This window comes from Sorex fumeus, unplaced genomic scaffold (genome assembly GCF_029834395.1).
Source record: "Sorex fumeus unplaced genomic scaffold, SorFum_2.1 ptg000098l, whole genome shotgun sequence".
Taxonomy (NCBI): Eukaryota; Metazoa; Chordata; class Mammalia; order Eulipotyphla; family Soricidae; genus Sorex; species Sorex fumeus.
This window is the reverse complement of record NW_026606155.1, coordinates 78,677,479-78,690,219: the sequence shown is the minus strand read 5'-3', so window position 1 is coordinate 78,690,219 and position 12,741 is coordinate 78,677,479. Positions and strand designations below refer to the sequence as shown.

The following is a 12,741-nucleotide window of genomic DNA, read 5'->3' as shown; positions in this document are numbered from 1 at the left end:
CCAACACCACCAGCTGTAGCCTAAAGGCCCCCAAGCACCACCAGTGTGATACTAATGGCTCCTAATGCCACCTGGGCTTAGCAGTTTTGCATCATTCAGCCTTAGCATTGAATCATCAAGCCTGAGCAGGGAGTAACTATTCAGGCCCCCAAGAATACTGTTTGGGAAGACCCAGAATAAGTAAATTAAGTATAATGTCAAACGTTCTTTTTCTCGCTTCAAGGATTTTAATTAAGCTCAGTTCTTTAGCTTCCTCATCAACCCATTTGAAGGGAAGGAAATGGAATTAATAAAACTGGAATTCTGTATTCTGCTTAGGGTTGTCACAGCCAGGATGGAGTAGATACTAATGGTTGAAAGGCGAGAGGTAATTGAACTCATTGTAATAAATGTGTTTTTAAATAGATAAGATATCCCACTTAAAATGTTGTTCTTTCGTGGGGAATAAACAATCATTCCTCAATTTTGCCATAAAGTGACATTAATAGATACTAAACTACTTCTCAGGACCACTTAGTAGTCCTAAGATTTGGATATTTGATGATCAGAATTATACAGATCAGAAGATGTAGAACTTCTAGTCCTCCTTTTTGTTGTTGCCTAGTTGTGCTTTTGCTTCTTTACACAGTGTTTGTTGAGGAATAAAATTATTATTTCAACAAACTTGAATCCCACTTTATATTAACTCAAACCAATTTGGTCTCTACTATAAGCCATATACTCATTTTACTGGGTTGATAGTAACGGTGGCTAACAAAAATGCATAAGGAAAGAAGAAAAGATTAAGTGGTATGACATTTCATGCTGTGTGGTCTCATTTTGATGCCTTTGTCTGGTAGCCTCTTCTACTTTTCTTGGAAATTCAGTTAAGTTCATTATTTGATCAGATAACTAAGAGACTATGGATTTGGACAAATCTTTCATTTCTTATTCATGTATAAAATGTGTTTAAACAAAGTAACAAAAGTATCAAAATAGGAGACTAACACCCAAGAGTGGCCGTGATTAGTACCAGGAGGTTTACTCCATGGCTTGGAGGCCAGCCACACATGCTATGGGAAACGGGAACTCACATAGAGAAGGGAGCACCAAATAAAGGGTGTTGGGAGGATCCTCCCAGGATGGGAGAAGCATGCTGAAAGTAGACTATAGACCAAACATGATTGCCACTCAATGCCTCTTTTGCAAACCTCAGCACCCAAAAGGAGAGAGAGAATAAAAGGGAATGCCCTGCCACAGAGGCAGGGTGGGATAGGGGAATGGGGGAGGTGGGAGGGATACTGGGACCCATGGTGGTGGAAAATGGGCACTGGTGGAGGGATGGGTACTTAATCATTGTATAATTGAAACCCAAGCACAAAAATTTGTAAGTCTACAATTGTACCTCATGGTGTTTCACTAATAAAATTTTTTTTTAAAAATGTGTTTGATATTTTCTATCTGAAACTACAGTCATCTACAGATGATATCCATAACAATGTTTTTGATGAATTATTATTGAGTTAACTAATGAAATGCAATTAGGCTATTGTTGGGATGACACTAATAGTTTAAACTGATCATAAAAACTAGCTAAATGTGACAGAAGTAAAATATGTTATCCATATTTTTTGGTTACTTATAAGATTGATAAAAGCAAGAATGATCAGAAGTATCTTATTGTGGAGCATGTGTGGAGGACTTATCCAATAATGTATCCATGGCAGAAAGAATTCTAATTTTAATGCAAAGAGAAATTTTTACCCAAATTATTGCTGTCAAACATTAAGTATTGTAGAGTATAGGAAAACCCATTATTGCATTGCAATGCAGATATAGTCATTGATCACCTCTGATATTTTCAAAGATAATATATATATTTTTATATCTTTATTCTAAAGATAAAATGAGGATTTACCAACAATAGAATAAAAATAATAGCATCTGATTAAGTAAGAATGTCTTTATTTCACCAGGACTTCGTAAACACGATGTATGCTTTTTAATTACCGTGCGCCCCACAAAACCTTATGGCACCAAGTTTGACCGAAGGAGACCATTTATTGAGCAGGTTGGCCTGGTTTATGTCAGAGGCTGTGAAATCCAGGGCATGCTGGATGATAAAGGACGTGTCATTGAAGATGGTATGATAAATCATACATATTTTAAAGAGAATATGTCCATAGTGATAAATTTCTTTGCTTTTTTTTTTTTTTTTGAGGTAATTTAAAAAATTGCTTTACCTACTAAATCAACAAAGAGAACTGAATATAAAATTTGTTTAGGATATCTACCACCCAGTATTAGAAATAGATTGTATGGTTTCTGTGTTAGATACTGTATTTTTAATAAAATAACTTTAATTTTAGACTTTTCCCTGTAATACTTTATAATACTGTTTTAAAACCATTTAAAGGCAGTTATTCAATTCTTACGTATTTTACTTTTTTGTTTCCTCCTTAGTTTTACTGATTGGAATTTTTACAGCAATGGTTCTCAGTTGGGAAAAGCATTATCCTATGTTTTGAAATGTGTGGAAAAGGATAAAGTAATCTATATGCCAGGGAGATAAGCATTTAATTTTAAAGTAAACATTTTATTTAAGAAACTTTTTCAAAATGTTCAGGACCTGAACCCAGACCCAATCTTAGAGGAGAGTCAAGGACATTTAGAGTGTTTTTGGATCCAAACCAGTATCAACAAGATATGACCAATACTATACAAAGTGGAGCAGAAGATGTATATGAAACTTTCAATGTAATAATGAGGAGAAAACCAAAGGAAAATAATTTTAAGGTAAATTCTGGGTTGTGTAACCAAAATTACTGTTATAATTCAAATAACCTTCAAGTTGTAGATGTAAATTCAGATATACTGTGTAAGATAAAGGTATTAAGAAATAATGATTGGCTTTATTTTGATTCTAAACAGCTGTATGAAATTCCTAACATATTAAATCTAAAAGGTTAAGGACTTTGTCTTAATCTCTGCTTTTATTCCTACTTTTCCTGTCCCTCCCCTGTTCTCCAGGTAGCAACTAACTGAACATCAATTATACCCAGTACTTGGCAGGGGGAATGAAGGGGGTTGCGGGAGGGATACTGGGAACATTGATGGTGGAGAATGGGCACTAGAGATGCGATCATTGTATTACTGAAACATAATCACGAAAGTTTATAAATCTGTAACTGTATCTCATGGAGATTCATTAAAAATTTAAAAAAGAATTATACCCAATACTCTTGTTCAACATTCTGTTGCTGTTGTTAAAGTCACATTATGTTAGCATAGACCAAGAGACTCCTTCATAGTCGGTTCTCTGCTTACCTCTCCAATATAATTTTCTGAAATGTTTCCTTCCTTCATTTACACCATGCCAGTCATACTAACCTGTTTGCCCTTCTTTAATAATCCAAATCTTCTCACATATTGTTTCCTTGACTCCACAGTTTTCCCTCCATCCTTGCATGATTTGTTCTCTCATTTTAGTAGGGACAACACTGTTTAAATACCGTCTACTGAGAAAACCGCTTTCTGGCAGCCTTACTTAACGCAGTTACTGTCTTCTTCTCTTATCACTAATTCGATCACTTGTATTTTTTCCTGACAGCCTTCACTAGATCTGATGATTGCATATGTCTTATTTATCAGACTTCTCCATTAAAATGCGTATCTGTGACAGCAGGGTTTCTTTTTTGTCAGTCTCTGTTTCTCAGTAATGATTAGTTTGGGTCATGGAAATAAAAGTATTATACTAAGTTTTAATACAGATCTAATAGCGATGTATAAGACAGTTTATATGTGCCTTTAGGGAGTGTAGACTAGAGATAAGATATATTTGTTGAAATATAAAGAACTATCATGAAAGGTTAGAAGGTGCCAGAAGTTCTAAGAAGGATGCTAATAAAAAATGCCAGAAAGTGATGAAAAGAGGCATTTAGGGGTTTTTTCCCCATAGAGAGGGAGTTTATCTATGTTTGGAAAGAAAAAGTGCTCATTGAGTATCTTTACGGTTTTATCATTTACCCTGCACAGCATCATTTCATTTCTCTTTTCTCGTGGCCCTGTCCTAATATGAATACTTCATATGAAACTGTTTTATTCACCTCCTCTATCTCTACCCCTATCTTCGATATAGAATTTCATGTAATCACACTGTATTTCATATACTTACACAGATTCTTGTGCTCTCAAAGTTCTTATATAAGTCTTTTACTTTGATCTAAGTTGAAATGCCACTTTCCTCTGTGTGGCCTTTCCAGAATCAAAAATCTCTCCAACATTTGTCTCTCCCACCTCCATTTATTGAACTGTATCTTCATTCTATTTTGTAATATTCTTTACCGTTTGCCACATTCTCCTGCACTGTATTGGTAAGAACATATTTGATCTCTGCAATAAAATTTTTATTTTTTTCAGAGCAGCGCCCTCATCTTATCATTATGTAAGCATTCTCATTTTTCTGTCCTTCTGTCCATTTACCTAGCCCATATTCAAATTCTTCTAGACCTCTGCTATCATGGAAATGTTAACCTTATGGAGATTAGCCAAGTAATAAACAAGTAGCCAAGTACCTAAATAAGAATATTTAGATAGTTATAAGAGCAAGAAAGTAAAGATAATGTGATTATACTGTCTCGTTATTTCGTTATCCTGTTTCAACTGTACAGCATTTTTTTAAACTTTATTGAATCACCTTGAGATAGACCATTACAAAACTGTTCATGATTGAATTTCAGTCATACAGTATTCCAATACCCATCCCTCCACCAGTGTACATTTTCTAGCATCTCAACTTTATAGCATTTATGATTGAAAGAAATGGCTAATTTAATTATTCTTTGAAATTAATAGCCTAGCCTGATTTCCATATGCAGGACTAATCACTTTGTTAAAATAATTAATGGGAAATCTAAGAAATTACCTTGGTTTTTCATTATTACTTTTGGCAATATATATATATTAACTGCTATAATTACTTTTTATTGTAGTCTTGCTTCTTTCATTTTGAAGTGTTCTCTGACATTTCATTTAGTTAGAAATTTTGGTTCTCAATTTGGTTTAACTAATTACCATTAATTTAGTATTAATTAACATTAACTGTTTAATATTTCTAAGTTGTGATTTGATTTATAGTTCTGGCACATATTAATGTTCTTTTTTGTCAGTAGTGATGGTAGGTTTGAGGAACTACGGAATATAAAGAAAAAAAACTCAAGGAGTTTCTGAAAGGATGCATTTTCGTTTAAGAGTTTGTTCTGTATTGTTTTCTTGCTGTTTTGATTGAGTTTTCCTCCAATTCATCAGGGCTCAAGTGGTAAACTCATTTATGACATTCTGTCTAAATGAACTTCTAATGGATAAACTGTTCTTGCTAAATTTGGTCTTTTGTTAAACTCAGTGTATGGTATCAGTTGAAAATGTAGCTGTTGCTTCAGTCTAGCCAAGCACCTGTCAGCAGAAAATAGCTTCTTGCCGTGAAACACTCAGGAATTCTGGATTAGTGAGGCCAGCTCTGCATTCCACTGGAGTGCAAATGTTTGAGATGTCTTCTTGACACAATCCTTTTCTGTCCTTTTATGACAGGCTGTGTTGGAAACCATTCGGAACTTGATGAATACTGATTGTGTGGTACCTGACTGGCTGCATGACATCATTTTAGGTTATGGGGATCCAAGTAGTGCACATTACTCCAAAATGCCCAATCAGATTGCCACCCTTGATTTCAACGATACTTTTCTCTCCATTGAACATTTAAAAGCCAGCTTTCCCGGTCACAATGTTAAAGTAACTGTGGATGACCCTGCTCTACAGATACCCCCTTTCAGGTAAAATCAGAGTTGGATAGATTCCTTCCAAGCTTTCTGTAGTCACAAATCCAAATTAAGCACTCAGAACTATAAAGCAAGTTTGAATATTATATCTAGATTTTATTTGTAATTTTTTTTCTTTAAAAGCACTAAGATCAATTCAATTTTTGAACTCTATCTAAATCTTAGTATTGAAGTTAGGTTTTTTTTGGTGGGGGGATGTGGGTAGACACACTCTGTGATACTAAGGGGTTACTCCCGGCTCTGTGCTTAGGAATCACTTCTAGCAGTACTTGGAGAATCACATGGGATGCCGGAGATTGAACCTGATGTACTATCTCTCCAATCACATATTGAAGTTGCTTTTCTTGTTGTCTGAAAGGTGCCATATGAATCTATAGCATTGACTAAAGAAGAGTGTCTTTGCAGGGTTTTTTGCAATTATTTCCATATTCTGACATTTTTCCTAATTAATGTACATAGGAATAGAGGATATTGACTTTTTTGTCCCTAGGAAAGCATACTGGGTTTCTTTTAACCTAAGTTTAGCAAATTTGAAATAATCACAAGATGGTTATATTTATTATTAAGTGTGCTTTTATTTTAAAAGTTTCTAATTTGAGAAAAAAATAGAACTGAGATCTTGAAGCATGCAATTGCTGTTCCCTAAATTCTATTATAGGGATTAGTGGTCAGGCCCACAGTATATCGATAGATGGTAGCAAAGGGCTTGTCTTCTTAGTTGGAAGTTAGAATTCCCAAATCTAATGTAAACTTCTAAATGTAAATATTTAGCTATTAAATATAATTTCACTTGTTCTGGTGCTGGAGCAATAGCACAGCGGCCGACCCAGGTTCGATTCCCAACATCCCATATGGTCCCCTGAGCCCTGCCAGGAGTGATTCCTGAGTGCATGAACCAGGAGTAACCCCTGTGCATCGCTGGGTGTGACCCAAAAAGCAAAAAAATAAGTAAATAAATAAAATTAAAAGATTAAATATAATTCCATTTTTCAAGACATCTATCCTTTATAACACCCAAGCCTAGTCTTCCTCCAGACCTTCCTAATAAATGTCCATGTAACCCAGCTTGGAGTCTCCTTTAACTCCTACTGTGTCCTATGAATTCAGCTAGGAGGATCCTTTTGCTGTTGTTGTGATGCAATCTGCAATAGTTGCAATGTGGCTGAGCCAATCCCTCTGCAGATGTGTTCAGGTTACTGCACTTTTATCCCAATGTCCCTCCACTTTCTCCTTCCTTAGTCTCCATTCTTCCTCCGTTTCCAGTTTCATTGATCCCATGGCAGGGTTTGTTTCCACTGGAGATTGTTAGGTCCCTTTATTTCTGTATACTCTTGCATATGGGTGGGTCATTCTTTGTTTGATTTTCGGTTGTTTTTTTTTTTTTAATTTTATTTTCTGACTCACTTCTCTTAGTATGACACTAAGGATCCTTTCCAAAGGATCCTTTTGTTGTTGTTGTTTGCTTTTTAATGTCATTCCTGGCTGCTACCCATTAGGCCTTCCACACTTTCAATCTTTTGCTCACCTCTTCTGTCTCTTCACACGAACCTATTGCATGACTTACTGCTAGAGTCATTCCCCTCCTTAGCTAAAAAGCTGATTTTTTTTCCCCTTTTATTTAGCAAAATAAGGCTGACTTGTTTACTGCTTTGAGTCTTAGCTTTTTGGGGTCAGTACCTAGCTATTATTCTCCAGAGAAGGGCTGAGAAAACTGAAGACACAGTCAGCATTTTGGGTTTAATTTTAAGAAATTCAGTGACTTTCCTGGGTTCCTGTGGTGGTTGCCTTCTGAGGTATCACTGACTGCAGGCTAAGAGCATCTCTCAAATACATCTCAAATACAAATAAATAAGAGCATCTCTGTATTTTCAGGGTGTCATAAAAAGGGCCATCCAGTCTCTCTTTAGCCTTATTGTCTTTTATCTCACATCCTGAAAAAAGTACAAACTTTTCATTTTTTTGGTGTTTTTTATTTTGGTGTCATACTTGGTCCTCAGTGAGGTTACCCCTGAGGGTGCTTGAAGAACATTGGAATTCTGGGTCTCGAACCTGCAAATCCTGCATACAAAGCATGTGTGCCAGACCATTGAACTCTTTCCCTGGCCCCCAACTCTTTCCCCTACTTTTAAACTTTCATTGTTCCTTCTTTCTTTCTGGATTTTTTTTCTTACATTTTTGATGTCTAGATTTTTGAACTCCAGATACCTTTTTTTTTTAATTTTGCTTTTTGGGTCACACCCAGCGATGCACAGGACTTACTCCTGGTTCATGCACTCGGGAATTACTCCTGGCCATGCTCGGGTGGGGACCATATGGGATGCTGGGAATTGAACCTTGGTCAGGCTGCGTGTGAGGCAAATGCCCTACCCGCTGTGCTATCACTCCAGCCCCATCCCCAGATACCTTTGAATATGCATGTTGGTGCTTTTACATCTGATTGTTAAAAAATAATTTATGTATACTTACTGTATTTCTCTAGAACAAATATGTTTCTTACCAGATTGCTTCATATACAGTGTCATGCACAAAATAGATGTTTGATAAATTAGCACTGTCTGTAGCACTGTCCTCCCATTGTTAATCGATTTGCTCGAGCGGGTCCAGTGACGTCTCCATTGTGAGACTTGTTACTGTGTTTGACATATCGAATACGTCACGGGTCACTTGCCAGGCTTTGCCGTGCAGGTGAGATACTCTCGGTAGCGCCAAGCTTATTAACGCTTGATAAATTATCATTCGTTAATCATAAAAATGAACAAAGGTTTTGATCTTCTAGGATAACTTTTCCAGTAAGAAGTGGAAAGGGAAAGAAAAGGAAAGATGCAGATGGGGAAGATGAAGATGCAGAAGAGGCAAGAACCTTAATTGTGGAACCTCATGTTATTCCTAATAGGGGTCCTTATCCTTACAATCAACCCAAACGGTAATTCCTACTTTCTATGCTATTTGTAATGATGAGTAAAAAATGGTTTGTTGTTTTAAATGGATTGGTAATTTTAAATATTCTTTGTTTACATTGAAGTATACATTTATTCCTATCTTATTGAAGTAGCCTTATAATACTGGATTTTGGTGTTCATTACTGAAAATCATCATGGTCATCCATTTGTCTCTATTTCTGTGCACATCACCCCCTCCTTCATCCTGCCCCTTTGGCCTTTGTCCTTTCTTTACAGTAATCACTAATTACCTTATACTCTAGAAATTTAATGATATTTTTAATCACTTAATCACTTAATCCCCGTTATTCATCGATTTATTCGAGCGGGTGCCAGTAACGTCTCCATTCATCCCGGTTGCGTGCTAGCGTAGCCCAATGGTATCTGTTCGTTTTAGGAACATGTAGAGCCTCAAACCGATCATTTAGGGTCTTGACGAAGAAGTCTGACCATCTTATAGGTGGGCGTCCACGTGATCTTTTGATGTCTCGTGGAATCCAATCAGTAATGGCTCTAGTCCAGCGGTTGTCTGTAAACCTCATTACATGTCCAGCCCATCTGATTTTTGATGTCTTGGCAAATGAGACAGCGTCTCTGATTCTTGAGCGTTGACGAAGATCAGAACTCCGGATTCTATCTCTCATTTGAGTGAATCGTGATATTCCAAGCATAGTTCTTTCGATTCCTCTTTGAGAGACCCGAATAGTGTTCTCATCCTGTTTTCGTAGGGTCCAGGTCTCTGAGGCATATGTTAATGCAGGAAGAATAGTGGAATCAAAGAGATGTGCTCGTAGTTGGAGGTTCTTTGTCCTTTTAGTTATTTCTTCAATGCTCTTGAAGGCATTCCAAGCCGCTCTCTTCCTCCTGCGTAACTCAGGTGCCAGGTCATTCATCATGTTGATTTCTCGACCTAAGTATATATAACTGTTGCATTCGGAGATGGTGGTTCCGTTGAGAGCGAATGGAGCGTCAGGAACAAGGCTGTTTCTCATAAACATTGTCTTCGTAAGATTCAGCTGTAGTCCAACCTTTCCACACTCACGGTCAAAGTCCGCAAGCATTTGTGCCGCTTGGCTGATGTTTGGTGTTATTAGAACAATGTCATCAGCAAAGCGGAGGTGGTGTAGTTGCCGACCATCTATCTTCACTCCCATGTTTTCCCATTCTAGTCGTCGCATGATGTTCTCGAGGGTGGCACTGAAGAGTTTTGGTGAAATGGTATCACCCTGCCGAACCCCTCTCTTGATATGGATGATTACTTCTTTGTAGAATGGTGAGATCTTGGTAGTGAATCCGCAATAGAGCTCACGAAGGATCCTGATGTATTGAGTTTGTACGCCCTGATTGGCTAGGGCTTCCATGACCGCTTCCGTCTCAACAGAATCAAAGGCCTTCTTTAAATCAATGAACGTTAGACAGAGCGGCATCTTGAACTCCCGAGATACCTCAATGAGCTTGGTTATTGTGTGGATATGGTCGATGGTACTGAATCCTTTTCGGAATCCAGCTTGTTCACATGGTTGTCCTTCATCTAGTGTTCTGCTAATCCTATTCAGGATGACTCGAGTGAATAGTTTGTAGATGACAGACAATAGGCAGATTGGGCGATAGTTGCCAATGTCGTGGATGTCTCCTTTCTTGTATAGTAGTACAGTCTTGCTGGTTTTCCATTGGGATGGAACCTTGCATTCAGACAGGTAGCGTGTGAAGAGTCGAGCTAATGTATTGATGAGTACTGATGGTAAGTTCTTCAGGTGTTCAGGTCTGATCTTGTCTGGGCCAGGTGCTTTTTGTTTCTTTACCGACGAGATGGCATGTTGGATTTCGGAAGGGAGAACATTGGGAACGACATATCCATCATGTGGTATGTGGTATGTGGGCAAGTGGATGTGGCTATTAAAGAGATCTGAGTAGAATTCATGAATAATCTTCTCCATTGCCCTTCTGGAAGATGTGATAGATCCATCATGATGTCGGAGGGCAGTCATCTTGGTTTTGTAGTTGGTGAAGGACAGGCGGGCATTACGAATGTTTTTCCCAGCTTCTGCTGCATCTACCAGTACTGCTGCTCTCCTGTTTTTGAGGTCATCCTGATATTTTTAATTTCCATTAATTTTTTACATCTGGGGGTAGGATGAGGGTTGGGCCAGACCCAGTGGTGTTCAGGACTGATTCCTGACTCCACCCAGATTTCACTCCTGGCTCTGCTCAGGAGGCCATATATGGGTGGTGCCAGGGATCAAACCCGGATCTGCTGGGTACAAGGCAAATATACCTTACCTGTTGTACTGTTTCTCCAGTCCCTGTTTAATACTGTTTTGTTTAAGACTGTTTTTTGGTTTTCTCTATATGCCACATATAAGTGAAATCATATGGTGCTTGTTTTTCTTCTTCTTACTTACTCAGAATGATACCCTCTAGCTCAATCCAGGTTGTCACTAATGACAGGATTTCATCTTTCTTTCAGCTGAATAGTAATCCATTGTGTATAGATATCACATTTTTGTTCTTCTTCAGTTGGTATCCCCCTTAGATTGCTTCCAGTTTTTGGCTATTGTAAATAGTGCTACAGTGACCATGCCTATGCAATTCTTCATATTAGCATTTTTGTACACTGGTGGTTGTTAATCCCCCAAAGTGAGATTTCTAGATCATATAGAATTTGTTTTTATATTTTTATTTATTTTGGTTTGAGGGCCACACCTGCCTCTGCTCAGGACTTACTTCTAGCTCTGTGCTCAGGGATCCCTCTTTGAGGCACTCAGGGGACTATTTAGAATGCCAGGAGGTGACCCCAGGTCTGCCACATGTTTTTAACTTTCTGAGGAATCTCCATATTGTTTTCCCTAATAACTGTACCTAATAACAATTTACATCTCTACCAGCAATATATAAAGACTTGCTTTTCTTTAGATCCTCTCCAAGGAAAGAGCTTCCCTCCCCTCACCCCTCTTTTCTCTTTGGTGCTGATATTCAAACCTAGAACCTCGTGCATGCAAGGCGTAAATGCTGTATGAGCTACATCTCTAGCCAGCATTTAAATTTTCTGATGCTTTAAATTTATGTTAAATTTATGTGTCTGGGCCTTCCTTCTGTTTGGTTGATTGAACAGTTCAGATAGTTTTGGCTATTCTAATCATTTTTTATAAGTTATGTTCAGAGACCATGAAGAGTAAATATTAGAGAGCAACTTTAATTTGAGCATAGGGTTTTTCACTTCTCATGGCTGAGTATTACATGTGGCAGTTGTAACTACCCTCATACATGTCTGACTGACTTACATTTGGTAGTTGGTCAGGAACTAGAACTTCGATACTCCAGATGAAGTATGGGATGCCTTAAGTGTATGGGGAATTAATTGTAGTCTTTACTTTGGGCTGGAGCGATAGCAAGGGCTGGAGCGATAGCACAGCGGTAGGGCGTTTGCCTTGCACGCAGCCAACATGGCCGACCCGAGTTCGATTCCTCTGCCCCTCTCGGAGAGCCCGGCAAGCTACCGAGAGTATCTCACCCGCACGGCAGGGCCTAGCAAGCTCCCCGTGATGTATTCGATATGCCAAATACAGTAACAGTAACAACTTTGTACAAGGATTGGAGCCATAGCACAGTGGATAGGACATTTGCCTTGCACGTGGCTGACAGGGATTTGATTCCTCCATCCCTCTCAGAGAGCCTGGTAAGCTACAGAGAGCATCCTGCCTGCACAGCAGAGCCTGGCAAGCTCCCCTTGGCATATTCGATATGCCAAAAAGAGTAACAACAAGTCTCACAAATGGAGAGTTACTGGTGCCCGCTCAAGCCTATTGATGAACAAGGACAGTGCTAGAGCGCTACTTTGTACAAACCTCATTCAGTTTAGCTATCCTTGAAGGGGTAAAGAAACTCATCAGAAGAGATTACTTCAGTTTTCTCAGATATGAAGTTCTGTGATTAGGAGAATAGAGGCAAATACAAAGCAAATGTTTAGACATCTAGTCATTGTTGTCTTT

The 12,741-nt window shown here is 38.2% G+C and overlaps 1 protein-coding gene across 1 annotated transcript in view; it reads left to right on the top strand.

The window, feature by feature from the left end:
- Positions 1-12,741, top strand: part of AQR (aquarius intron-binding spliceosomal factor) — a 99,807-nt gene that overhangs the window by 54,058 nt on the left and 33,008 nt on the right. The window contains exons 18-21 of the mRNA XM_056133320.1: positions 1,956-2,123; positions 2,606-2,775; positions 5,566-5,807; positions 8,590-8,736. Coding sequence (XP_055989295.1) covers positions 1,956-2,123; positions 2,606-2,775; positions 5,566-5,807; positions 8,590-8,736 — 727 coding nt within the window. The remainder of the gene's footprint in view (positions 1-1,955; positions 2,124-2,605; positions 2,776-5,565; positions 5,808-8,589; positions 8,737-12,741) is intronic.